Source organism: Mugil cephalus, chromosome 3, assembly GCF_022458985.1.
Source record: "Mugil cephalus isolate CIBA_MC_2020 chromosome 3, CIBA_Mcephalus_1.1, whole genome shotgun sequence".
Classification (NCBI taxonomy): Eukaryota; Metazoa; Chordata; class Actinopteri; order Mugiliformes; family Mugilidae; genus Mugil; species Mugil cephalus.
The window spans coordinates 11,074,260-11,102,245 of record NC_061772.1 but is presented as its reverse complement, the minus strand read 5'-3'; the positions used below and the strand labels follow the sequence as shown (position 1 = coordinate 11,102,245).

Genomic DNA, 27,986 nt, shown 5'->3' with positions numbered 1-27,986 from the left:
GTCTCACTGTTCATCCAGCGGAGAGGAGGGGAGAAGGATTTATGATGAGAATTGAGGATGATAAATAACAGAGATGAATGACATTACAGGAAACGGCAAACATTAGCAGATTCTTGAAGAGAGAGAGAAGACTGATTTAAAACATAAATTTTGTTTAAGAAATAAAGATCAGCCTGCCAGTATCAGTATTACCATGATTTCCTGCCGCCTTGTCACCATTTATTGACAAACAACTGAAATGAATTCAAGGAACTCGGTCAAAACCAGAATCTGTCGTTTATGCGTAACCATTGCATTAATCAAGTAAACACATCAGGATGTGTACGTCAGTAAGCTTCAGGAGTGCACCTTATTTTGTTATTATTTCACTGAGCCTAAGCTAAGTGAACAAGGCAACTTCATATTTGCTGCTCTCAGACACAAGATAGTGAATACACGTGTTACCAAAAAATGTACAACTCTTCCTTTAAGATAGTGTGAAAATGCAATGAAGGTCATTGTTATTTAAAAACGGTTGCTCCACCGCTACAGTATATTTGACATTTTTCTGGGAATCATGCAGTCAGTGTTAGGAAATAAATTATAGTTTACTACAACAGTAATTTACAACAGTGGGTCGAGTTTCTGTTTTGTTTTGTTTGCAGGAGATGAGACAATGGAGAGAATAAAATGTCTGTGTGTATCTGCATCCACATCCCAGTGTTATTTGTGTTGCTGATGGACTGCTGATGTTTAACAAGAGGAAGCACAGCATGGATGCTGCCCATTTAAAAAAAAAAAAAAGAAAAAGAGAGAGAAAGAGAGAGAAAATAAAACCCACAGACACAAATTGAGCTGAGCTCTCCTCTCTGCTGCCGGTGTGGGACAACAATTAAGCGCATGTACTACCGGAGCAGACACACAAATAATTGCTGGTCCCTGACTCTAAAAATAATCCTCTTCATAATGAGGTACAGCAAACAGGCTTTAGAAGTTTCCAAGTTTTTTTTATGCACATTTACATTTTAAAAGATGGCAAAAACCCAAATGTAGCGAAAGTACACACACGCGCGTGCACACACACACACAAACACACACTGAAGAATGACAACTTGAAAGTCAAGCAAGGTGTGTCCCGCTGTCCCTGAACAGAACTGAGGGTTTCATGTGTGGGCATGGTTTGAGAAGAGACGAAAAACATAAAATGAGAGAGAGACTGAAGGAATGAAACATGAGGAAACTAATTTATATTCAGGATGGGAAATAAAAGGATTGATGGTTAAGCAGGCTTTGGCTTGATACTTAAGGGGCTGCAGAATCTTTGTTTCACTAGAAAGTAAGTTTTAAATAAGTCGCAAATGACCCGCAGACAGGTGAGGAAGGAGACCGGATGAATGGAAGAGGATATAACTTGAGCCTGTTGTAGGATCTGAACCACGGCCACATCTACAATGTCACGTCACATTTCTGTAAAATGTGAAATAAAATATTTATCAAAAACATGTATTCATTGCAAATTGATGATACATGATACATAGAAATAATTATAGTCTCCTTCAGTTTGTATGATGACATTTTACATTTTGCCATAACACATGAGAAATTCAGTCCATCGCATCTGTCCAAAAACATAGAGAAGAAAAAGATCAGTGAAGGGAAGAAGTGTTATTCCAGAAATGAGGAGAGATGGGTGCATTATGAAACCACCCCCCCGTCCGCGGAAGAGTCAGACAACACAGAGTCTGTTCATGGCCAAATGAATCTCCTCCTTGTGATCAGTAGAAGAAAATATACTGTGCGTGACACACTAGGTCAATAGTCTTCATCTATAAATAAGAAAAAAACTTAGTCGAAATCTAATCACAAAGACAGTAAACAAAAAATCAAATGAATCCAATACAGAACAAATCTGTGCCCCCTTGTGTGGGGGCTGGTTCTCAAATGGTTCTCTTTATCTACTTTTAGGACTTGTGTGAAAATCTGATGATGTTTTAGGCCATATTTATACAGAAATATAGAAAATTCTAAAGGGTTCACAAACTTTCAAGCACCACTGTAAATAACATTGACCATCTTGTGACAATACGATGTTCTGCTGGGAAACGTTTAGATCTGGCATTCATGTAGATGTTAGACACACGTATCACCAACCTAGTCCGGACCAGGTGCCCCCACCCCATAGCAATGGAAACACCTTGATGGCAGCAAACATCCCCAGGAGGATGCAGCCTGACACAGTCACATGCAGGAACAACTCAAAAAACATGAAGAACAGCACAATGTGTTGACCTGGCCTTCAAATTCACTAGATCCCAAAATGATTAAGTATCTTCCTACACTATATTAGGAAGGTAGTCATAATGTTATGCCTGATTAGTGCCAAATATGATTTTTCTGTGTTTAAAGGTCTGTGTCTAATCCATAATGACAGAGAAATGTCTTTATGACCTGATTTCGTCCATATCTACAAGAGACTAGCTGATTACATTTTGCTCTGGGTCCATGATGACTGAGAACCTTCACAGATGCTATCCATGCTATCTGTATCTATATTAGTATAAGATGTTGGGTTTTAAGGTCATGAATTAAGATTTCTTTAAATTATGCAAAAACACATTAGTCACTCACTAGTTGGTTGATTACTGAGCAACAGACTGAAAATCAACAGGAGCCAGGAAGCTCCTTCTGAGTTGATACCCACTTGTCCTTCATTTCTAACCCAGGAACATGAAGTGCTTCAGAAGAGCATCCACCACTCGATCTGGAAGTGCCCTGATGAGGAGAAGGAAGTTTTTTCTTGCCATATTTTAGCAGTGCAAAGACAGTAAGCTAGAAGCCAGAGATCCAAGGGTCTTTTATGTCGTCTAAAGCTGGGGGCCGCCACCACATCAAAACCCAGTGTGTTTCTGATACAGTCTAAACCCCATCCTCATGATCATTAGGAAACGCCAGGTAACCCACAGGCCACAGGGCCAAAGTCATTTTCATCCGAATGGCTCAATAAACAGAGAATAATTTAAACATTGACGGTGGAATATAAAACATAAGTGCAGCCTGGCCATCTGGAGAACCTCGAGTCTGTTTCCCAAGGGGAAAGTCGGACTGTTATGAAAAGATTAAAAAATGTCCCATGCTGTTGAATCTCGTATTTGTCTGGCAGGCCGGCTGCAGACAGAGGTGTGTGTGTGTGTGTGTGTGGCAAAGATATAAATTCATTACATGTCATGAGGGCAACTCTGCTCCCTATCCAGAGTATATGCCTTTTGAAAGAAGTAAAATTATGGTGTTAGCAAAGAAGATGGAAAATGTGACAAATACTGTGCAGCTTGAAAATACAAACAATCTATTTCTAATATTTCTCTCTGTATAAACGTACTGAAGGATATCTTCAGTGTGAATGATGCTAGATATGCTCCATGCTGGGTGGACTGGTGTCAGTCTTTGTAATGAAAATGTTTCCCAGTCGAGGTGTCAACTGTGAACAAAATAATTATCTGCGGAAAGTGCACATTTTTTTTAGGAAAGTGTGTATTTGCTAATGAACAGCCAACACAGTTCTTCATCAACTGAAATCCTTAGCATTTATCAAGCCTCAAGCCTTTATTTGTCCTGTGTAAGTGAACCAATAAAAGCACGATCAGGACAGGAGCTGATAACTCACAGGGCTGAGATACGATTATTTACGACAAACCCAGGGGCAAATATGGAAGGTAAATGCTCAGTCAGAGAAAATGTCACAGTACACGTATCTGTCATCTGAGTGGAAGTCTACATAAATAAATAATTTACCGTTTAATTATTCACTGGGAATTCAGCAAAGTGTGCCACACAAATGAAAGTTCAAACATTGGGTTCAGGGTCAGGAGAAGGTCCGTGATCTCATGTTGTTACACATGTGCAGCAGACACAGGTCTCTGCTGGGTCACTCAGGCTAATTGGTGACATAAATCTGGTTCAGAAATCTGACTTTCTGGAAGGTCTCCCCGAAGGACATTCGGGAAATTAGCTCAAATACGCGAAACACTCACATTTTGGTGCATTATCAGGCGCCATCCTTGTATGAATCCCTCTGAAACACCAAAGAACAGCAATTACTGTACATGTCGGCGCGACAGAGGAGAGAGCAGAGACAGTCTGAGGGATGATAACAGAGACCGGAGAGATGGAGGCTGCTGCAGCTGTTCATTAAGACCAGCCTACTCCCCCCAAACTCACACACACACTCCTATCTCCTGCAACACATTGCTATTCAAAACACTTTGAACAGAAGTGAATGATTGCATCCGTATTTATTCAGAATTATCCAATTTTAAGTCAAACTTTGTCCAATCTTAATTTCCTCTTGCTCTCTTTTTTCCCCTCACATCTCTCCATTCCCTTCACATTAAACTTATTCTCACCCTCTTAACTTTAACATCTTCAAGTCTTATCTCATGACCCCATTTCATTCACCCTTGACCACTTCCATCTTTTACAGTTCCCTTCTCACTGCTCTCCTCCCCCAGGTCAACCGTTTACGAGACGTCTCTTCTCTTCATCCTCCCCTCTTCTTCTTCCTCTCCTCACGAGCTCACGCAGACAGCCAATCTAAGTCAATTAAACAAAGGCTTTTTTATTCCATCTTCACATTATACTGTCTGTGACTGCATTCGTGACGGACTCATAGTCATTACGCTAAGCTGCGCGTGCGCGCGCGCGTGCGCGCGCGCGTGTGTGTGTGTGTGTGTGTGTGTGTGTGTGTGTGTGTGTGTGTGTGTGTGATTTTTGCAAAGCCTAAGCTAATTAGGTGGCGCCCATGGCACTGCCAGCTACAATGGCAGATCTGGGAAATGCTGAAGAGATAAGGCAGAACATACTAACACAGACACACAAGGATTATTTTAATGACTTCACATGCGGGCCAACACACATGCACAAACACACAGGAACAGGCTGACGCTAGTATTTTTGTACATCCCATTATTGCACTGATTTTTTTCCTCTTATAAATCCCTCAATTATGTACAAACTCTGTGTTTAATTTCCTACCCCCCTCTTTCCGTGGCCTCTTCCTTCCTCAGGTCATTTATTCAGAAAAACACATTACCTATACTTCTGCATATAATATATTTTCTCCTATGTAAAAAGTTTGTAGGATGACAACTTCACCATTTGTGAATGCAGGCCAGTTTGACTGTGCCTGCATCCCATTTAGCTGCTCAACAGATGGCCAATAAATATAACGCCACGAGAATAAATTATTCCTCCACACAAACAAGTAGTTACACTCACACATGTACAACACACATCTGTCCGCACGTAGATTTACACCCACACACAGATTTATACAAGCTATGTTACGACAAACCAGACACACAAGCGCGTGGAAAATTATAACAACCAAAAAAATTGAAACAGACACACACACACACACACACACACACACTCCTCATTCCTGCTCCTGTAATTGAAGCCAACAGTTGTTAGCAGGGAGTATAAATTTATGGGCTCCTCGCTCACACTTGACATCAGGAGCGTGTGTGTGGGTGTGTATGTGTGTGTGTGCAGTGCATCTGTGATAAATCGTCTCCATATATAGGTAATAAACAATACAACCTACTTTTCCATAGAGAGTCGCCTTGCTTCCACTGTGGTCAGATGGGAGGTGTGTGTGTGTGTGTGTTTGTCCGGGTTTCCCATTAGTCCGACACACAGTCTCATACACACACCCACACACACACAGTCATAAATACAGCTACATCACACCTTTTATCGGGCAAAGTATGTTCTCCATGTTCCTATTCCTTTTCCACTTATTTCCTCCTTTTCTTCATCTCTCACATGTTCTTCTATTTTGACCATTTTGTTCACACTCCATATCTATGTGTCCTGCCATGCTTGCCGGGGACGTCAAAAACTAAGCTATATAGGACAATGTTGCAATGATGGTGACCACATCAATCGGCTAAACAGTTATCGTCACACTGTAGTGAACACTTGTTTTTTGCAGTTAAACTAGATGGCTGCCATTTATAATATATAAAGGCAACTATGTTGTACGTTTAAACATCTCATACATTTGAATTTTAGGTGCTTCGAATCCAGAATAAAGTTGAGACAAAGAAAGCATGTTGCAAGTCGTCCCTGAGCCCATTGAGACTGAGATCATGCAAAGGTGCGGCTATCAGCTCTCCATGGGAGATGGCTTGGTGCTAATTGGACTATATTCAGTGACAATCACTGACAGTTGGCCAGACACTGTGGCTGAATGTGGGGAGAAAATCACCTCAATGGAGACACCGCCAAATGCTTGTATAAAACAAACGTGAAGTTCCAACATTTTACGTAAGGCTTCAAAACATTTCTGTCTTCTTTGTGCAAAGTGGCACAGGGCAGTCACTAAAAACTGATATGATACTGAAATACCGAAAGGAAGTATGTTGTGTTTTTCGTTCCAAACAGTAGCTGAAACAAGAAAATCTTTATAATTTGTTACATGGTTTAACTTCCTGTGAGAAGTTTTTGGAATTAATCCTAATTTGATTAAGATCTTTAGGTATTCGTCATAAGTAGGACCCAAGAAGTAGAAAAAATAAGCATAATTATCTTAGTAGTAGTTACTTAGTACTAGAAGTAGTTATTGAAAGAAAAAAAAAATCCTCATATGTGGACACTGGGATTATTTCGTTGTATGTTACAATAAAGTCACCCAATGTGTACCAAAATATAAAACTGTTTATTTTAATGCAAAAGCAGAACATCCTCAAATGAGTACTTGCTAATTAGCGACGTAGCTTGTTACTATTGACAGAATTTGTTAAATTTGTGTTTCACATTAAACTAGAAAAGTTAATAAGCATAATAGGCAAGTTTATTAAGAGCAAGATTTGATGAGGTTTTGGGCCTCGTCCACATTTGTGCCACGGCTGCATGTAGAATGAGTCTGCTGAAATTTCTGTTTTCATGTTTTTACACCGACTGGCGTATGGACCCTTCACTACCAAGACCAAAAGTGCCTCATTTTGAGGACAACAGATCTAAATGAAGCAGAAATCAAAGCAGATGCAAAACCTAAAGCATAATGTCCCCATATGAGGACACAGGGTCTCAGGAGGTTAACGGTGTATGTGCTAATAATTATCCTTCAAACTGGGGTGTACAATGTCAACTCACTCCTTCCCATCATATATGCTTAGCAGTAGTTTATGCAGGAGCTTTCAATGGAATGGATTTCATGAATCATCACTATCTTCTTAAATTGTGGTAAAAATGCGCAGTATGTTGTTATTTCACAACTCTGACTTTCCTATGGTGTTTCAGAAGTTCTATCACTCAAAACTTTAAATTCAAATTGGCTCATTACAGGACTTGGCCAGTGAGCCGTCTTCCTAAAGTTATATATAACTCTCCTATCAAATGCTACAGTTAAAGAGACTTGGCCTCAGCATGAATGAGATGAGGGAACATCCGTGAAGGAAAGAGATGGCAGAACTTCAGGCGGTGCAGTGCAAATGAGTGAGAACCGGATAATAAGAACAAGACACACAGAGACAGGTTTAGAAGAGAAAGAGATGTGTGTGTGTGCGTGTGTCTTTGTGTGTGTTTTATGGAGTAACATGTTGGTCATGAAAGGGATCTGTGTGAGAAATGGGTCTCAGCGTGGTAAGGCCTGATGCAGCATAACAATAAGTTCACACACAGACTCGCAGGCGTGCCAGTGCACACATACAGATGCGAAATGCGAAAGAGACAAATACACATGTCGGTATGTATATAAGCATAAACGGCACAAACCTGAAAATGTGCAAGTGTGTAAACGTTAGCTTAAACATATGCAGAGACAGACAAACACCCTCCAGAGGGGCAAAGTTGCTTCAGGGAAGCATTACAATGTGCTGCAGCCAGATCCCCTATGTCACTGCTTATTACACGACCACAGTCTGACCAAAAAACCCACACTGCAACAAACATAAAACCCTATTGTAGTATCAAGCAACACATGGACAAACACAAATACATGCCCGAGCAGTCTTTCTGCATGACATAGATGCAAAACATTTACTGAGATGGGGTCACCGAAGACAGCTTTTTATGACTCAGCTTAATGGGGTCACGCTGCAGAATGTATCAGATCAGCTGCTCTGTGACAGTGGTGCACGATGGAACCTGAGCATCTCAAGCATCTCAACTTTTATACAAAGCACACAAAAATGCACACTCCCCTCCCTCCTTCATTGCTTCTCTGGGTGCAGCAAGAGCAAGAATGATGCTGTGGCATTGCATCATTGGCTGCATCAATGTGCATGCATGGAAGTGTTTGCGTAACACTATTAGTGATGGGAAGAAGGAGGCTATTTACTTAAAGAATGGTATTATAAAGCACACACACACACAGACACACACAACAAAGACAAAGCACTCTCCCTTGTGAGCAGACCCCCAACATATACTCACAGTAATGACCTATTTTGTTAAGCACACTGTACAGTCAAAGTACACAATAATAAACTCCTCATTTGTTATGTACTAGAACCATTAAAGAGAGAGACCATAAAGGAGAGATAGAGGAAGGACGAGAAACGAATGAATGCGTAAAGAATAATGAGGTAAGAGAAAGAAATGTAAGGACAAATGTACATAGGTTGAACTAGCAGAGATTCGTAGCCAGTTTAAGAATAAGAGAGAAATAATAAAGGAACAAAAGTGAAATGAAGGTCTTCTTTATATTGATCATACAGGATGTCGACTGTGCAATCACAGTGCCCCCTATTGGTCCATGAAACAGCACCCTGGATACTGGCAAAACCAACCTCACAAGTCCCCTTCACTCTGCTAATCTCACCAAAGCCAGGAGCTTTAATGATCCCACTTAATCTATCGGTGTGCTAACAAGTCTAAATTACTGATTAGAGTACAGATAATACACATAACAGTACATTTATTTTTTAGAGAGATAAAAACGCAGCATTCTTATGCAGAGATGTATCTGCTGCTCAGCCTCAAAGGGGCTTTGAGTAATATTTTTGAGGAAGTTGCTTCTTTAGGACATTATATTAATTTCCAGTGACATCATAATTGCACAGTCATACTATGCAAATAAAATACGATCGATCAGGCAGAACATTATGACCACCTTAATAATATTGTGTAGGTCTAACAAAACAGCTGTGACTCATCAAAGAATGGACATGGGTCTTCTGAGGGTGTCCTCTGGTGGATGGGAACAGGATGTTATTAGTGGGGGACTTTGGGTCCTATGAGGTTGAGGGGAGGGGTCTCTGTGGATCATCCCTCAGATACTTGATCAGTTTGGGATTTGGAGACCAGATTAACACCTTGTATTGTTCTTCATGTTTTTTGAGTTGTTCCAAAACTGTTTTTGTGTGTGTGTGTGTGTGTGTGTGTGTCAGGCTGCACCCTGCTGGGGTGACCTGTCATATGAGGTGGGGTTGTCTGATCTGGTCTGGTCTGGTCTAGGTGGGTGGTACATGTCTAATGTCTCATTGTCACGAGATGGTCGAGGTTATTGTCAGTGGTTTTAATGATGTGGCAGATCGATGTATGTCTCCCTAGACTTCTATAACAGATGCTGTATCTAGTGAATGCAGTCATGTTTGCAGAACGTCATGTCGTCACAGTGAAGTTGTCCTTTCAGATATGAAATGTTGTATTTTTTATCCTTTCAGACATTCGGGTGAAATGTTTTCATAATCAACACATAATTACAGCCAACAACATGTTTCGTGAGTCACAGTAACAACTGTGCAACACACTCAGTGCATCCCATGACAAATTCCATTCACAATAATGGACAGAACTAATGTGCAGGTGACCGTCGCCAGCACAGGGCCGTAATTATGTTACGAATATATAAAAAAATATATAAAACAACTTAGTGCTTTAGTGTTTTAAGGGCGGTCAGATATTTAACTTAAAGGTTTGTTTTATGGAAACACTTTTCGCTCCTTATGACTCACACACTCACGCAATCATTGCGATGACACACACAAACGCACACTCGAGCTAGAAATCACAGGGAAGTGTCATGGAGGCTAACAGATAACAGAGGCATTACGAACCGGAGACAAACACATCCTTGCACACAACAATTTGCGGTTTGAATTCCAGTGAAGGCAGCTGGCGTGTTTTAAGAGAATAAGACCTGAAGTTGTTCTGGGAATAAACAAGCACAATGATCTGGTTACAGATGCTGGGAAAATCTTAGACATATGTTGGGTTAAAGCCAAATGCAGCAGGGGATACTTAAAGCAATGAATAGTTCCTTGTGTATATCTTTATTTTGTCTAGAGGTAGACAAGTTTGTGACTGTGTATTCACGTGTTGCGTAAGTATGGAAATGCCTCTATGTGCTACAAGCTAGATGAGAAAACGTGTTAAAATGCGATTAGCTAACCTTTGCGATGAGGCTGAGGGCTTCTCGGCAGGAAGGCGGCAGCGCTGGCGTCATTTCCTGTGTCATGTCAGGTATTTCCTGTTGTAGGTACAGCTCTAACATTGATGCCAGTTGGCACAGACCTTGTTTCTTCTGCTCAGACATAGAGTCCAGGTCTGTAAAAAGTCACGGTAACACAATAATGGGTCTGCAGCCAAACAAATGGCGTATCAAGCTAAATGTGTCTAAAACAATCGATGCGTTTGTCTCGAGGAGTAGTGCTGCGATAGACTTACGTGATTCATGCTCTTCTAAAGTGTAGAGCTCCTCACTGCTGCTCTTCGATGGACTCAACTAAGTGGAAGAAGAAGTGGGCCATTAGCAGATCCTTCTAGTTTAACAGAAATGTTATTCTGCTACTGTTGCACATTATGTGTCGCTTTTAATTTACTGAGAAAAACATTATGCACAGCAGGATTGTTACCCTATTAGGGCTAACAGAAGGATAGATGTGAACAGCAGTGTTGCTGCATCTGTCTTTATACACATTATTCTGAGTCAGTTAAAAAGTGACAATGTCCAGAAACGCACCAAGGCAAAGATAAGCCTCGCAGCCAGACGGACTGAGTCAGTGGGAAGTCGGGGTAGGAGGCTCCGCAGACATTTGCATTCTCTCTTATGACCTGACCACGCTTGTTTCTGCAGGAGAAGAGCATTTCAACACACTGATACACAAAGACACACACATACAGAGTCATGCTGCCAGTATCAGCTCCTGGAGACTTAACCTAAGTCTGTGTTTCTACAGAAAGAGCGGCGTACACAGGAGGCGTTCAGGTACATTATGTTTGAGCCAAATACACAATCACTGTTGTTACATAAGGAAAACAGACTCGTAGCCAAATAATCCCCTCAGGCCCCAGCTACTTAGTCGTGTACGTTTGAAATGCAAGCTGTTGCCACGTCTTAACCTTGACACTTTATCATTTACATTATGACAATTGTTTGTTACCCAAAAAGGGAGGCAGGTCTCCACAAAGTGACAGTATAAAGAGGCTTATGTTCCCACATCGTGTGCAACAGTGCACATACTATACCTGGCAAGTGACATTGCAGTAGCGAGCCGTCTTACACTGGGAGCACCTCAACAGGGTCTGGCATCTACAAAGAAGAACAGAAAAATTATGTGTTAATTCTTCAACTAAAGAAATTTCTGCCACCAGAGACAAAATAAATAAATAAATAAATGATTCAAAAACCTCCCCAGGCCAGAGGCAGAGTAAAATATTAAAAATATTTTAAGAAGTGACTGCCTCAGTGAGTTAGAGTGGAACCAGACCTCTAGGCTTTTAATATCACTCATGTCGTAGCTTAGCTTCGACAATACCAAACACATCCTCATGTTCGCTCAGGCATGTTGCTGTCATTATCTTGGCCTTTTCCCATGTACCAACTATATCTTATTCTTTTCAATTTGCTGCACTGAGCTGACTGTGTGCATCCATTATCTCATTTTATCTACCTACCCATCTCCAATTTGATTGTCATCTAAGGTCAATACATTAGGTACACTCTCCTCACTGTCACAGCTTGTTAGTGTCACAGCACTTGCATGTGTCCAAGTGTGTGTGTGCGTGTGTGACGGCTGCGCGTCCACTTGCAGTGTTTATGCGTGTTCTCTGTGTGTGTGTATGTCCTTTGCCTCTGAGGTCTGATGTGTTTCTCAGAGTAATCCTGCTGTCCTCTCCAGTTTGTCTGTCAGTCTGATAATGAGCCAGAGAACAGCAGAGACTGTCTGCTTCACGCAGCCAATTACAGCCCGTAGAAAGCCCATAGAAAGCACATCACTAAAGCACACACACACAAAGTCTGAGTCATATAACTGTGAGGGTGTGTGTTTGTGCATCAATATGAACCATCGAATTATTTCCACTGTTTACTGTGCTGTGTTACAAAATGACTGACTGGTGCTCAGCTCACGCGCTTTGCGTTGGATTCAACGATCAATAAAGATCATCTGCTTGGTAACAGACACTCAGAGCTGGAGGCAAGCTGGTGAACACGATGGATCATTTAGCAGCTAAGGATTCAAACACGCCACCAACTTAATGAGAACGCTGCATGGAGTCGAAAATAAGAAACTGTTTTCTAACAAGTTCACTGCATCAAGTTAAAGGCTTATACACAGAGCAGGCATAACATTATGACCACCTTCCTAATATCGTACAGGCATCCCTTGTGCCTCCAAGTGACACATCAGAGAATGGACATTGTTCACAGGATGTTGTTAGTGGGGGCCTTTGGGCTGAGGGGAGAGGCCTCTGTGGATCAGGGTTGTTCCAGATAATGCCACAGATACTTGATCAGTTTGGCATCTAGTGAATTTGGAGGCCAGGTCAACATCTTTCTCATGTTTTTTTGAGTTTTCATATCTGTGTCAGGCTGCATCCTGCTGAGGATGGCTGCTGCCATCAAGGAGTGTCATTGCTATGGGGTGGGTAACGTCCACATGAATGCCAGGTCCAAAAGTTTGTCACATTGTGACAAGACAGTCAGTGTTATTTACTTCTCCTGTCAGTGGTCTTAATGTTCTGCCTGATCAGTGTCGGACACTCCTAGCTTAGTACAGACAAAGGGGCCAAAAACGTTATCAAAAAAACACGAACAACAACACTGAACATTTTCTTCTTCACTACTGTGGCTGCTCTAAACCAGACACAAGAACCACGAGAAACTCTGCCTGTTAACACAACCAAGTCAACTGTTTACATTGTAACCATGAGGCTGCTAATAACCCATAACAATATGTTCCAAAGCCATATTTACATTATTATTCATATTTGTATTCTGTTTAATTTCATTCCATTTTGGCTGAGATTTCGATATTTTTTTCTCTCACCACTATTCACCTTTTATCTTTTGAGTACCTTTCTTTTTTACGGTTTATACTGAGCATCTTGCAGAGCTGTAAACAAAATGTTGTTGCACTGTACAACCTGTATTCGGCAATGACCATAAAGGATATTCTATTCTATTCTATTTATGATCACATTAAAATGAAACAAACAATACAGCCAGGAAAAAAAAAAATGGGATGGGCGAGAAGACCCCATCCAATAAACCTAACCATAACCCAGCAACCAAGAACCTCTTCATTTAGACACACACGTACTGCCAATAACCATCATCCAGTTTTCTGTGTGTGAAGGATGTCTGCGCATCACGACTGTCATTGCGACACCATAGAATAATAATAGGAAGCCATGGTTTCACAGAGGTGGGTTTACCATGAGCTCGTGTACAGTAAAAGGACAGAGGTACTTGTGATCTATGATATGATGAGAAAAGGTGAGAAAATAAAGGAATACTGCTAATTAAATATGACAAATAATGGCATTATGAGTGAAAATACTCAAGTGAAGCAATGAAGAAAAACATGTTTCTATGGGTGTAACTACATCAGCCCTGGGCTTATTGTACTGAGTGTGGATAATTTGATTACACTGGACATATGTATGAACTCTTTAAATGACATCATAAGCCTTGAGACTGTAAAGGAAAGACATTTAATATAAACACAAACACACAAACAGTGTTGGTCTGACCAAAGGCTGTTGTCTGCGAACATTAGCGACAGACGTTTTGTGTTTCCTCTCAGCGTTTTGTGTATCAGCGTGCGACTCGACCGGACTGTTGTTTTTGGCACAAGGCCTCTGCAGACTCATGTTCACTCCTCCCCACTATCTACAAAGCTTGTGTTTATTTTTTCCAACTGTCCTCACTCCTTTTCCCAACTTTTCTCCCCCCACCGTCTCATCCTTTTCTCCCCCCTCTTGTCATGCCACCGTCTTGTTTGAGTTGACCTTTCCAGCCTGGAACCCAGTGGTAAATTTATAGTCTCGCCCTGGGATGGTGGTTCATGAAAGCACAGCTATTCGTGTCATGTTGAGACCGACCAGAAGCTGGGAAACCACCCACAGTTTAAGAAACAGATGCCTGCAGTCCAGGACATAAAGCAGTAACAACAGATAGGACCAGGTCAGACCTGAACACAGTCAGAACTCATAACTCATACACTAAGAGTTTGAGCATTAGCTGACGGCTACAGGAAGTCCATCCATCTTCCAAGAGCCAGACATGAAGCCTGATGCTGACATGTGAATATTGTGGGATATGTTTTTAACCACACGTTTTTAATACTAAAAAAATAAATAAATAAATTGGGGGAAAAAATCACTAAAACCATTAATGCAGTTACATTAGCTAACGCACAGTAGTGCCTCAGCAACTGTTGTTATGGTGATCGCCCCCAGGCTGATAAGCTCACTGGCTTCAACAGACGCACTCACACACAGATGGCGCTCACATAATCCAGGTATTCCAGTGTGGACGTAGAGGGTTTATCTCAGCTTAATGTAACTGAATATTTTCTCTGTAAGAGTTGGATGATACTCATAAAAACAGACCATTTTGCTCTCTATTCATCCAAAACTGAAATTTAATTCTAGCATAAAAGCATTAGTAGAAAAAGAAACGTCCCAATTGCAATTACTGGTACACTAAAATATGTTTGGAAAGCCAACTAAATGTTTTACTTCCCCACGCGCCATAACAACAACCACCACAACAACACATTTCTCATCCTACAGTTCAATGCTTCCTTCCAAGGGTCCTTTCAACCGAGCTCTTACTGTTTGTCAGTCGGGATCGCTCGGTTCAGGAAGAAACACCCACACACGCTGTGTACATTTCACGCACAATATTTCATGATTCACGTACGCAGCGATGACCCTGCTCTGGCCTGCAGGCAGGAAGCAACGGGAAGTTCAGAGACGAACGCTGCTTCCTGCAGTACGTACAGTAAGAGACGAACGCTGATTTAACACAGTCCAAATATAAACGTGGACGAAAATAATATCAAAATAAACAGAAAAAGACAAAGGGAAAAACACATCAGAACCCATAAGCTTCCTTAGCCTTCATCAGTTCATTAGTGGCCAACAGGATTCCTCCTACGAAGCACATCTGTCTCATCTTCAGCCACATTCTCTCATGTTCCTTCTTCTCCCCCGTCAACCCCCTTCCTCCCTTCATCCCTCGCTTTCTTTCCTTTGCCTTTTGTCTGCGCTTCTTCTCCCTCTGTGTCCCTGTCAGATGTTGTGTGAAGTGATAGTCTTCTGGATGGCAGGTCCATGGTTGGACTGCAGGCACAGTAAGAAAACTCATGAATAACATTAGATGGCTTTCATTAGTAGCATGCAGAAGGATGAATTAAAAACCAGACACGCTCTCTCTCTCTCACTTCTTTTCTCTGCACTCTACGCTGGTTCCTCTCCGTCATACTCACTGTCTTATTTTACTATTTTAAATATATATATATATATATATTTTACACCCAACGTTCTCATTGGTTCATTATTCATTATAAAAATGAACAGTTCACACAATGACACCGTTACACTTTCATTACTAATTAATTTTGGGTGTGTGCTCCTGGTTTCAACTTCTATAATTCTTTATCATTTTCAACTGTAGGTCATATGAAATAAGCAATATAAATATGCCATCTGGTAGAACAATATAGTGGAAAATTTCACTAAATAAAAATTAACCATAAAAAATAATCTGCACATTTCTTACACAATATCTACTGTAATGAGAATATGTTTATTGTAAAAATACAGTATAAGGCAACATCTGTGTTCTCACATAATTTGAAAGGAGTCACATTTTAAAAGAAATGCCACAAATTATTGTGACGCTGAAAATATTCTTTGAAAGAGTACGCTTCCATTTAGTGTTGTCTACTTTCAGTCTGCAGCAGTGTGTTTTTATGACCTTGCAAATTAGACAACTCTTGGGCTGTGCACAAGCTGGCGAGTTCAAACATAAAAGCCTGATGCAGAACAGAGATGTTGGTATGATTCAAATGAGTGGAGAAATGAAAACCAGGAATAAATGAGAAGACGTGTGGGAGAAACACAAAAGCATAAAGACAAAACTTAGAATAACAACATAAAAACTGCCACTCAAGAGGAGTGAAAGTGACTGAAAGATACTGATTTCCTCCATTGATATGCAAGAGCATAGATCTGTGCAGTTGCATGTGTGTATATGCGGTCAGTTTCGTTAAGTCCGTGCTATGAGATGCCTAATTAGGCCTACCTCAGCATAACTCTGTTGGTGTGTGTAGCATGGTAATTAATTTCCCGTGAGTATTGGCTGCTCCACCGTGTCCGCGAGATTTTCCTGTGTCTTCTTCGTGTGTGTGTTTGTGTATGTTAATAATTAGCGCGGTTCTCGTTTCTGAGCTGTCCAGTCGCGCCTGAGTGCATTTCCTCATTTCCAGGCTGAGTGGCCAACGCGCCATGATATGTCTCACTCCAACGTGACAGGCAGCGCGTGTGAGTACATGTATGTGAAATATTAACATAAATACACTGCACCGTTCTTTACTGATTTGCAAAAATATACCGTTTTGCAGGAAACCTGACTCTGGTCTACTTGAGTCATGAGTGAATTTGAAACACGTTTTTCTTAAAACTGCCTCACTACCATAGCTCCTCATCACACAGCAAAAAATTCCAGCACCGACTTTATAAAACAGACATGTATTACAAAGTAAATGTGGGACATTGTATGCAGGAGTACTGAACAAATTAACACCACTTCCTTAAGGGGCTCTACTGCCATCCACTGTCGCCTCTTAGCTATGACAGGACAGACAAACGAGGCTAAATCACTCAGTGCACTACGTGCCTCCACAGCAAGGCTACAGGGATACATAAAGGCAGGAGTTTAGTGTAAACTGGTGACTGACATGTACGGCACCGTTGCCCGTGTGTGTGTGTTTGTGTTTGTGTGTGTCTGTGCGTGTGATAGAGACACCAGCTGCATTTCAAGTTGTCTTGAAATCCTTGTTGAGTTCTTAATGGTTGTTTAGAGGATGATTCATTGACACCTGAGGGTACAGGGACAAGTCTGCTTGTGATTTTATTATCGTAGTGATAAGAGAACACACACACACACACACACACACACACACAGAATAGTGAACTCAGCTTTTGCATGGAGCAAAACAAAACAAAGAAAACAAGAAAGGATGGAAACTATAAAAGGGTCTTTTCCTGATTTGAATATCTCTTGACATTACACTGACAGCTAGTAGTAGCAATAGTACTGGAACTATTTTTTCATTGCTGGGACATAAAAAAGCTGAAATGATGTTGTATATATAACGGCTTATTCAGTTGTGTGATGCCATTGTTAAAATGGACCCTAACCACTGAAATACTACACAGCTCCATAAGGAACCAAGTGAATGTCAAACTAATTCAGGGGTGACATCCACAGCTCGACAAAAAACTCATCCAGATTGGTTATAGACACAAGCAACTCAAATCTTTTAACGAATGCGTTAATGGAAACACAAAATCATATGTGAGTAATATTATCTCAAGCATCATTTACGAAACTAAACGACAGGGGGATTAAATTGTGGCTGTATTCCTTCAGCTCTTTACCTTCGGGAGACTCATTAGTATTCACAAGTAACAGATGCACTGTCTGCGATCAGCAGAATAATGTGAATCTACAGGGAGTCTTGCTGCTTTGCCTAAATTTCTAACGGGACCTAACACACACAAACAGGTTCCGTTGTTTTTCACTTGCTGAAAAAAAAAACACACACACACACACACACACACACACACACAGGCTTTTATTAATTGTGTTGCACCAAGGCTACCCATGCCAGAAGAATTAAACACTCACCCTCCAGAGGACCAACATAAAATGTCTGGGAAGACTTGTTGTCCTCACAAGTAGAGTTGAAAAGCGTACACACAGATGTGCTTGCTAGATGAATACCAAGCATTGCACACATGGGGAGGTGTGTTCCCAGTTTACGGCAAATCACTTGGTTTGCAAATGATTCAGCTGTGTGTGTGTGTGTGTGTGTGTGTGTGTGTGTGTGTGTGTGCGTGTGCGTGTGTGTGTGTGTGTGTGTGTGTATGTGTTTTGAGACACCTGGGCATCTAACTACAGGAGATGGAGAACAGAGGGGAGGAAGGGGAGGAGAGCGAGGCAGATGCAAGCAAAATAATCTACACTGGGAATGAAACAGGAGGCAGAGGCAGGTGGGATAAAAAAAATATGTTTCTGAACGACCAGGGAGAGAGAAGAAGGTGGAAGAGAGTGGCTAGGACAGAGAAAAGAGAGGGAATGAGAAGGGAGACAGATGGAAAGAAAGAAGATGTAGAAGGAGGAGAAGCAGAGGGGAGGAAGAGAGATGTCGGAAGAAGCAGATGGGAGAATAAATCGAGAGGAGGGAACAAGTAAAAGGAGGAGGGGTGCTGACTTGCCTTTTGAACTACTTCCCTCCTCTCATCTGCTCCTCCTTGTGTAGTCTTGTCAAACTGCATCTAAAGAAGTAATCTGTATGCTTCATGTACCATCGCATTCACGCACTCTTATCAGTGTGTGTGTGTGTGTGTGTGTGTGTGTGTGTGTGTGTGTGTGTGCTGGTAGGAAAAGTGGGGATAGATAGTGTTTGAAAAAATGTGTGAGCAAGAGACAGTATAAATGTTTAAAGAGTCTTACAGTTCACTTTATGTGTCAGAACATAAAGCGATTAAACTAGTCAGTACTCTACATCACTAACTATAACAAACCTTTAAAGCAGGCATGTCAAACTCAGTTTTGCTCTGGGGCCGGATCCAGACTTTCTGTTCTCAGGTGGGCCGGATCAGTAAAAAGTGTCAACTCCAAATATTTAGCTTTGTTTTGCAGTACTATGCTTTATCATTCAGCCTACATTTGTAGCCTACCCTACATATTATAATCACGGATGACAAGGGATCTTTTCTAAGCACAACACATTTATTCAAAAACAATGGGAAAAAAATGATTTTTCATGTTTGGCCGTGAATGTGTTAACAACTGGTTTATTTTAACAGTTGAGTGAATGCAGTTTTACACCTGAACCAACTCACCACACTAAACAAACTCAAGTGGGAGCTATAAAAAAAATATTTTCGCCTTAATTGTCATACTGCTCTGAAATAAATGAAAAAAGAAATACAAAATAAAATAAAATAAATAAATAAATAAAAAAGTTATAGCAATGCATGGGCAATAGGATTACAACTACTAGGCTGGGCCTACTGAAGTTGAGAATATACTGCACAATATTAATTGTCTTTAATATGACATACTTGTCTTTATGATGAGTGGCGCCGAATATTAAACTCTTTGAACACTGCAACTTGCTGATTACATACCAAGCACACTGGTTTTGCATTCACTTCTGTGAATAAATACTTCTCGGTCCATTTCTCCTGGAAAACTCTGCACTCCGTGTCCACTCTTCTTTTTTTGACAGTGCCATTTTGGGAAGGGTGTGTTGACCGATAACTTGTTTAGTAGTGGTGAATGGTGAAGCAAGATTGCCGGTTTATTTTTACTTGAACACATCACGTTGCGAATGTTTATTTCCTGTGACTAACTCGTGTCAGTGCCGCATGCTTGACGTGAGCGCTTTTACACATTTACTGCCCTCTAGCGGCCGGAGGGAGCATTTGGTTTGTATTTATTTTAAAAAATCACAACTTTTAATAGAAATTAGCTAGAGACTCGCTTCTTTTTTGACATACTCAGAAATTTATGCCGGGCCGGATTAAATGACCCAACGGGCCGGGTCCGGCCCGCGGGCCGTATGTTTGACATGCCTGCTTTAAAGGCTGCCTGACCGTACCAACAGACTGACATTAAAATCCACAATGATGATCCAAACCAGGCGTAATGAGGAAGAACTTCAGATCCGATCACTCAGAGCAGCTACATTTGGAGCTGGTTGTAACCACATTGTTTAGTGCCGTCACATTCACCAACCACCGACCCAACTATCACCCTCTGCACAAGAGTCATCTATTCAGAAATAAAGCACAACAGCTACTACGAACAGTAGCCAGAGAAGAACCATGTGCTACACACACAGATCAGGCATAACATTATAACCACTGACAGAAGTGAATAACATTGAACATGAAGCCTGATATGAACACATACACAAAAACGGTGTAGGAACAACACAAAAAAAACATGAAGAACAGCACAAGGTGTTGACCTGGTCTCCAAATTCACTAGATCCAAACTGATCAAGTATCTTTGGGATGATCCACAGAGGACCCTCCCCCCAACCCATAGGATCCAAAGGCCCCCACTAACAATCATGTGTCACCAGCCACCACAGAAACAAGGGATACCTTCACAATATTAGGAAGGTGGTCGTAATGTTATGCCTCATCTGTGTATATTTAGACTGACTAGCTCAAAAGGCTTCGTCATGACTTTTGAAGTTTGCTTGATGTACCGTTGCCTTGTTTTTGAGTTTTGTTCCATTCATTCAGCTTCCTGCCGACAGACATTTACATCGAGCTGAAATTGGAACAAGACTCAAGTCGACTGCCTGTCAATATTTGTTTTATGGTCTTTGACTCAAAGGATCCCGTGAAAACTGGTTTATCGCACATTTCTCTCTATAAATAAAGACAAAGGTTTTAGATGTATTGTTTTTGTTGTGTGCACTATTCTGCAATGTGTGCGGCCCAAAGAGACACTGAGTGAGAGATTGGTGTCAAATATAAAAAGACTTCCTCTGACAGCATTAGAGTTGCCCTCTTATCTCACACACACACACAAACTGACTTTTCAACCTCCATCTTCCTCTTCATTCAGTTTCAAGGAAAATAAGGAAATGTGCAACTGTGATTCTTTCTCAAGATTACATCTCAATCCACAATGCAGACAACGACTTTTGTTTAATCAGTAAAACAATATATTAACAACAACATATAACAATATAAAGAATATATTTTGATGAGTATATCTTATTCTGTTGTTTTCTGTTGCTTTTGACGACCTGACTTCACAGCCTCACCTGAACCATGAAAATGTGAGGTTATTTACTATTAGTATTAAATTAATAAAGTATTAAATGAATAGATGAATCAGAAAAGACGAAGCCCAAGGTTTGTTTGGTTATATCTTATAGAAATATATATCAGTCACCACACGCCTCCAGAGAAGTAACACAGAAAACAGCTGACATGTGAAATCTTCAGACAGGTGGCGAGTACCAACGGATTCACATTAATATTAATATATGTGAAGTTATGACATACAGCTCCGATGGTATGAGCTATTTAATAAAAACAATTTACCTCGGATTAGCTTCAAAAGCACTTCAGGGATGCTCAATGGAAAACACTGACACCAAAGAGATTGTTACACCAGGTTTTCTAATTAATTAGCAAGCAATGTGGCTGCATTTCAAATGAGGCTTCACTTTGCATTTGTGCAATTTAAATCGGTAAGAAATTCTACTCGAGAAAAAAAAAAATCATCTTTCCTCCAGTCTTTGTTCCCCTTATTAAGTTTCCTCACCCTCCTCCTCCTCCTCCCTCCGTGAGTCTGAGAGCCTCAAATAGTTGTTTGTTTGTTGACCTCAGGCGATTTGATCCTAGTGAGATGTGTGTGTGTGTGTGTGTGCGCACGTGTGTGTACTCCCTCAGCATTTATCACTCATTACTTACATACAGGCTTCAAGGCCTGTAATTAACTTCAGCTTTGATGCCCCACCAAACCCACCACCACCTGCTCATTTCCTGGACACACACACACATGACGACGCACTCACACACACACACACACACACACACACACACACACACACACACACAGTTGAAGTGCATTCAAACATAAAGTACACCTCTGTTCTTGCCATGAGATACAGTCACACACAGAACGACACACTCACACATGTCCTGCTGAGAGACTAATTGTGTTTTAGTGAAAACAGGAAAAAAACACTTGAAATCTGAGACCAGCCTCAGCCTGTGCGCGTGTGTCTATCTGCATGTGGCACGAGTCAACGATTCCTACGTTCCACGGCCGTTTTTGGCGACATAAACTCAGCTCACAGATCTTTCACAACGCCTGAATCAATAAAAGACGAGAACACATTTTGATACCCAGGTTGACAAATGTCAGCCTCAGGCCAAGCGGATGTCACACTAATTCATTATCTCAAAAACATGATCGCAGACTGAACTACAATCTCTGTCTTATTGAACACGCACCTCGAATAATACAAGGCTCCGTTTGCCCCAAGCTCATGGAAAAATAATGGAAGTCAGCGGAGGCATATGCTCTCCAGTTTCTATTGATTTCTGTTGTTATAACTCCACGTTCCGTGTGAAAGGGTGAAAACGTTTTTAACAACATTGAACATGTGTCATCTTACAATGTTCGAGCCTGTAGCCGGCAGTCCTTGTCACTTTGGGAAATAACTCTCCAATCCTTTAAAATTCTATGCCTCCAAGTTTTCTGGTTCTTTTCAGTGAGACCAACATGTTTTTCTGACAGTAGCAGACTGCAAAACATCCAACTCATCAGTCTAAACTGCTGCAGGAAGGAAGGAACAGTCCAAAACGCGGTTTCATTTCAGAAAGAAAAACAAATGTTGTGCAAGTCTGTAAAATTCTACTTTCGAGTAAGGTTGGAAAAACTGTAATAAGCTGAAACACCTTTATGGACAATATGAGCTTACATTTGAATACAAGGGACACTGTGGCACTACACTGTAACATCACTTAACAACTAGAGGTGGGTATTGTCAAGAACTTCATGATATGTATCACGATACCTGAGTCATGATACGACACATTATTATGATTTTATGATATTGTGATATATTGCAATATTCCACATAGTTCACTGAGAAAGTTTAAATGCAGTTTAAAATACACATTGTATACGTGTACATCAGATGACAGTGATAATTCATTGGAGAAATTGAGTCGAGAAAACAATATTAATCCAAATGATCCATTTCCTGTTTATTGCACTTGCACAGAAAAAGTGGTGGTGGAAGCGCAAAGTCGTTCACACTCGGTCAAAAACATGACCTTTTCTCTTTCTTTTAAAATCTATACTAAGACATTCAAAATCGATATTATATATGAAGAAAAAATATCTCGATATATCACCATATCGATATTTTTTTCCCACCCCTAATAACAACGCTCAAATGCACATGTTAAGCAAATATTACACTGACCGTCTGAGTGCCACTATGCCAACATGTCCTAATTATCAGTGCACAGACAAAAAAGTACAACTTCATCTGATGGGAATGTCAATACTTCGAGGTTATTTGATAATGTAGCAATACTTGGACAAGAGGTAATTTTGACCTAATATCGGTGTTACAAGAAAAGTCAGAGGATCACAAAGTCTGTAACAGTCATCCTCTGGGGATCATTAATGTCTGTACAAGATTTCATGGCAATCCGTGAAAAAGTTAAAACTATCTGGACCAACGTGTAACAACAATACTGTGATGTACACTGATCAGCCATAACATGATCACCACCTTCCTAATATTGTGTAGGCCTCCTTTGTGCCTCCAAAATGTCTGTAACTCATCAGAGAGTGGACATGGGTCTTCTGAGGGTGTCCCGTGGTGTCTGGTAACACAGTGTTGTTAGTGGGGACTTTGTGTCCTGTGGGTTGAGGGAACAGGCCTCTGTGGATCAGGCTTGTTTCAGTGCAGTGATCAGTTTGGGATCTAGTGAATTTGGAGGCCAGGTTTTGTTTTTCATGTTTTTTGAGTTGTTCCCAAACCTTTTTTGTGTGTGTGTCTGTGTCCTACTGGGCCGGAAATGCCTCAATAGAAACGTTCAAGATATTATGAGATACAATCGGACATAAACTATGTCAAAATAACAAACAATTTTATGACTAGACCTCTTTATTTTCAGTCTTCAGTCAAACAAAGACTGACTAAAATTTAAAACGGTGAAGGAAAAATTACTTGCATAACCAACACAGATTAATTAGCCTTCTCAAGTCCTTCTCTGCTGATTGATTCATGTTCACCTTGGCTCATGCGATTTAAATGACTAGCAGACTGCAAAAGAAGCAGGAGCCTGAGGAGAAAATTTATATTAACAAACACTCCTGTCATGCCCTTATTTCATGAAGCAGTAATTCTTTTCACATCCCTGCAGGCTGTTTGAGGCTATTCTACCCAATAACTACCCATTCAAAGAACTAAGAGAGAAAACACACACACACCACAGCTAATAATTGCATAGCGACAGTCTTCCGCTGCTGTCACAGCAGTTTGAGGAGCAACACACCTCTCAGGGGTAGTTGAGGACAGAGAACTGTTCTCTCACCCACATTAACTTCATTACCTGTGGATAAAGTGGATGCGTTGCGGTGCCACATGTACTGATCGCTACCTGAACCGGCTGTTTGACAACTAGAGCCGGTGCTTTAATGACTAACAAGCCATTGATGTGACAGAAACCCACGAAAGAGGATCTGTCCCAGTTTAGTAGAAATGGACCGCTCCTCATCTAGCTCAGAGAGCTGCATATCAAATGAGGAGTGTGCGATGGCTTGTCAGCTACTTATTCATCATAACAACTCACTACAGCACTGAAACACTAACATCCCACAAACTGTACATACTGTATGTCCTTTCAGTAATAATCAATAGTATCAGCTATTCTCAGGTAACACACAATAAAGGAGATTTTAGTTCTTTTTAAAGGGCGACACAAAACACACACAAGCTTCTGTTCCAACTCGATGGTTGTTTCCTTGATCTTAAAATATTTTTCCTCTCCTTTTAATAGGAAACTTACTTGTAATGCACAATTATTTTTCTTTCCAAGCAAAACAAAAGTCGCTAAACTGGTCTTCTTGCTTTTGGACTTAACTTAACTACATTGACCATGAGTCAGTCCCTTTTGACAGAGGTTTGTTAGATTGACAACAGCGATGAAAAACTGAACTCTGAGACAGTCATGATGAATATATCAAAATTTTCCCCAAGTAAGGAAAGCACAGGTGCATTAATGATGGCTTAGTTCATATACATCCTACAATGAGCCATGGCTGATCAGCACGGCACAAAAGCAGGACCTCCCCAAAGTGGAATGTGACCATCAATAAATAACACACATGTCTTGCTACTGTGAAAATGTAAAGGTCGAAATGTCAACAGTCTATCTCATTTAATAAGCTGTACAGAATATGGTTTTCTGCCTAAATTTTTAAATCCTTGCGTGATAACAGTTTGACAGCGTAAGAATATGACAGTTTACAATATGCCACTAATGTTTCAACTTTGAGCTTATGTTTTTCTATGCTTACGCAAAGCACACAAGGCAGTACAAATACATAATTCTTTCAAAGAAATAACAACAGAGTGTGCACACTCTGAAATAAACTTCACTTTCAGGTGGAAGTCTGACGTGGATATGAGCTACATCTTTATATTCTCCCAGAGGACGCCTGCAATGACCATTCTCATTAATCATCTTCCTGTTCATAAAGATGCTCATATACCTTCCATATACCACCTAAAGTAATTAACCCTTCATTCACTTTGTCATGCCTGAACCAGGAATCAGTTAACATATTTCTCTCTTAACCAGCCTCATTAAATTCTCACACATGTATTTAGCCTGATGAAAGGGTTTTGGCTGCAGTACAGAAAACGTCATTAAGCGTCCAGCTGAACAAACATCACCAGCAAATGGGATGAAACAGTGAACCACTTATCACATCGATGCAGATAGAGGATCCACAGTACGCCTAACATACAATTAATAAAGATCTTTATGCATTATTGTGTCATTTTATATCAATATTAGTATAATAGTATTTTTTGAAAAGCAATTGTAGATTAAAAATAACCTAACAATAATATCTGGGTAATCCAATTTAAAAAAACAAAACAAAGCTAACATGTGCCACAGGGGACAGATTAACCCAGGCTGATTATTTTGGAGATATTCATCATACATGCACAAGGACTCACAATTAGCTAATTAAAAACACCCCATCATTACGCCTTTCAGCAGCTGATGCTGTGTATTGATTAGAGGTATATGAGCCCATGAGCCCAAACATTCGTAGTATTCGTTATATGACCAACTTCCAAAAGGCACACAATGAGGTTGCTGGCAACGTCACACAACTAGAAATCAATTCATCGTTACTTCTCTGAAACAGCAGATGCCCACGGCAACACAGGGCAACCTTCTGTGTTTTACACCGGCAGGAAAGAATTGATTTCTGAAAATGTCAACGATCTGGTCATCTGGAACAGTTTTTTTTTTTTTATTATACATTGTTAATATTGGCTTGATATCGGTCAGTATGCAAGGTTCATGAGCTGGCACTGGTGAGAACAAAACAATGGTGTCAGAACATCCCTATCTGGACAACAGCATTTCTTCCAAGAGATCTCCACATTCTTGGACACTCTAAATTATCATTAATGCGAATAAAAATGTTCCCGCCCATCCTTTCTGCTAAGAAAGGGCTTTGCTGCCACCTAGTGGCTAAATGGAGAACACATCACTACTAACTACTGCAAATGCTAAGCTGATGCAAACATGGAACATGAAGCCAATTATACTCATAAGCACACAATTACACAAACAGGCTGAATATACATCATGCTGAAGACAAACAGAACGTGAAATTATCAAACCAAGTGAGTGTGGTGTTGTTAACTTAATATACTTCATCTCTTCATAGGGCAGAAACATGCCAGCAGCGAGTCCTTATAACCTGAACTAAAGCTACGCTCAATATCAGAGGAGCGTTTGCTCTCAGTTTGCACGTTCAGCGTGTTGCCAGTTCAGAGCACCGCCTGTCTCACCCATAGGGTCTCACCGTGTGAAGCAGTGGTGGCAGACTTCTCTGGACAGTTTGTTGGTCACACAGCACGCCAGCGGCTCGGCTGAGGTCACCAGCTCTCCTCTCCTGATCCTGGCTTTCGCCCGAGCACCGTTACCTTTCCCGGGACTGATAAAACGCTCCAGCACCGGTGCCATAGTCGGTTTTCCCTCCACGTGAAACCAGCAGTGTTTACATCCGCGATGAACGCTGCGTCATGACGTCACACGTATACACCCTGTCTATTCCATTGAAAAGTAAGATCTCATTTACATGCATGATAAATTAAAAAAGGTATATATATGAGAGAGAGAGTTTTTAACTATCAAGCATATATTGCCAACAGTAGGATTTCTCATAAAATGTGACTGATAGATTTATCAAATGCAATACTTCTAAGTAATACTAAGTGCACCTAAGACCATTCTCATCTGAATAAATATAAAAGTAACATGTAATTGTCCTACCTTTTCAACTTTTGGAATAGCCGCACACGCGCGCACAGGCGTGCATACGTGCATCACACGCACACAGGTATACACAATTAAGGTATAAAATCAATTATAATAGATTTCCTCATTTTTGACTCATCGCTTAATCCTAATCATATACAGGCAAACACAGCCATGATAAATATGAAAATGATCACTGAAAGTGATTACCAATAAACCAACGGCTGCCTTTTCAATGTATATTTCAAATCACATAAAACATATTTTACATTTTACGGGTTTGCTTGTTTCTGTTTCTGTCAATTCTAAAGGAATAGCCATTGAGATTATAAAATATAAAGTATCAAAGTAATTCTCTAGCATTTAAATATTATGTATTTATTGACGGATTGTGAGTTTGTGTGAACACCGGACAAATT

General features: G+C 40.6%; 1 protein-coding gene and 1 long non-coding RNA gene across 2 annotated transcripts in view; both read right to left on the bottom strand.

The window, feature by feature from the left end:
- The window catches only part of smyd3 (SET and MYND domain containing 3), a 69,606-nt gene extending 41,935 nt beyond the window's left edge, over nucleotides 1-27,671 (bottom strand). The window contains exons 1-6 of the mRNA XM_047579816.1: nucleotides 27,583-27,671; nucleotides 27,113-27,357; nucleotides 11,449-11,512; nucleotides 10,943-11,050; nucleotides 10,648-10,705; nucleotides 10,373-10,527 (exon numbers count right to left, since the gene is read on the bottom strand). Of these exons, the coding sequence (XP_047435772.1) occupies nucleotides 10,373-10,527; nucleotides 10,648-10,705; nucleotides 10,943-11,050; nucleotides 11,449-11,512; nucleotides 27,113-27,273 (546 nt within the window). The 5' untranslated portion in view covers nucleotides 27,274-27,357; nucleotides 27,583-27,671. The remainder of the gene's footprint in view (nucleotides 1-10,372; nucleotides 10,528-10,647; nucleotides 10,706-10,942; nucleotides 11,051-11,448; nucleotides 11,513-27,112; nucleotides 27,358-27,582) is intronic.
- LOC125004959 lies at nucleotides 352-4,588 on the bottom strand. Its single transcript, XR_007112399.1, has 3 exons — nucleotides 4,380-4,588; nucleotides 4,008-4,048; nucleotides 352-1,446 (listed from the first exon to the last, which is right to left on the bottom strand). It is a non-coding gene; the product is annotated as an uncharacterized LOC125004959 (long non-coding RNA).
- Nucleotides 27,672-27,986: the final 315 nt, after the last annotated feature.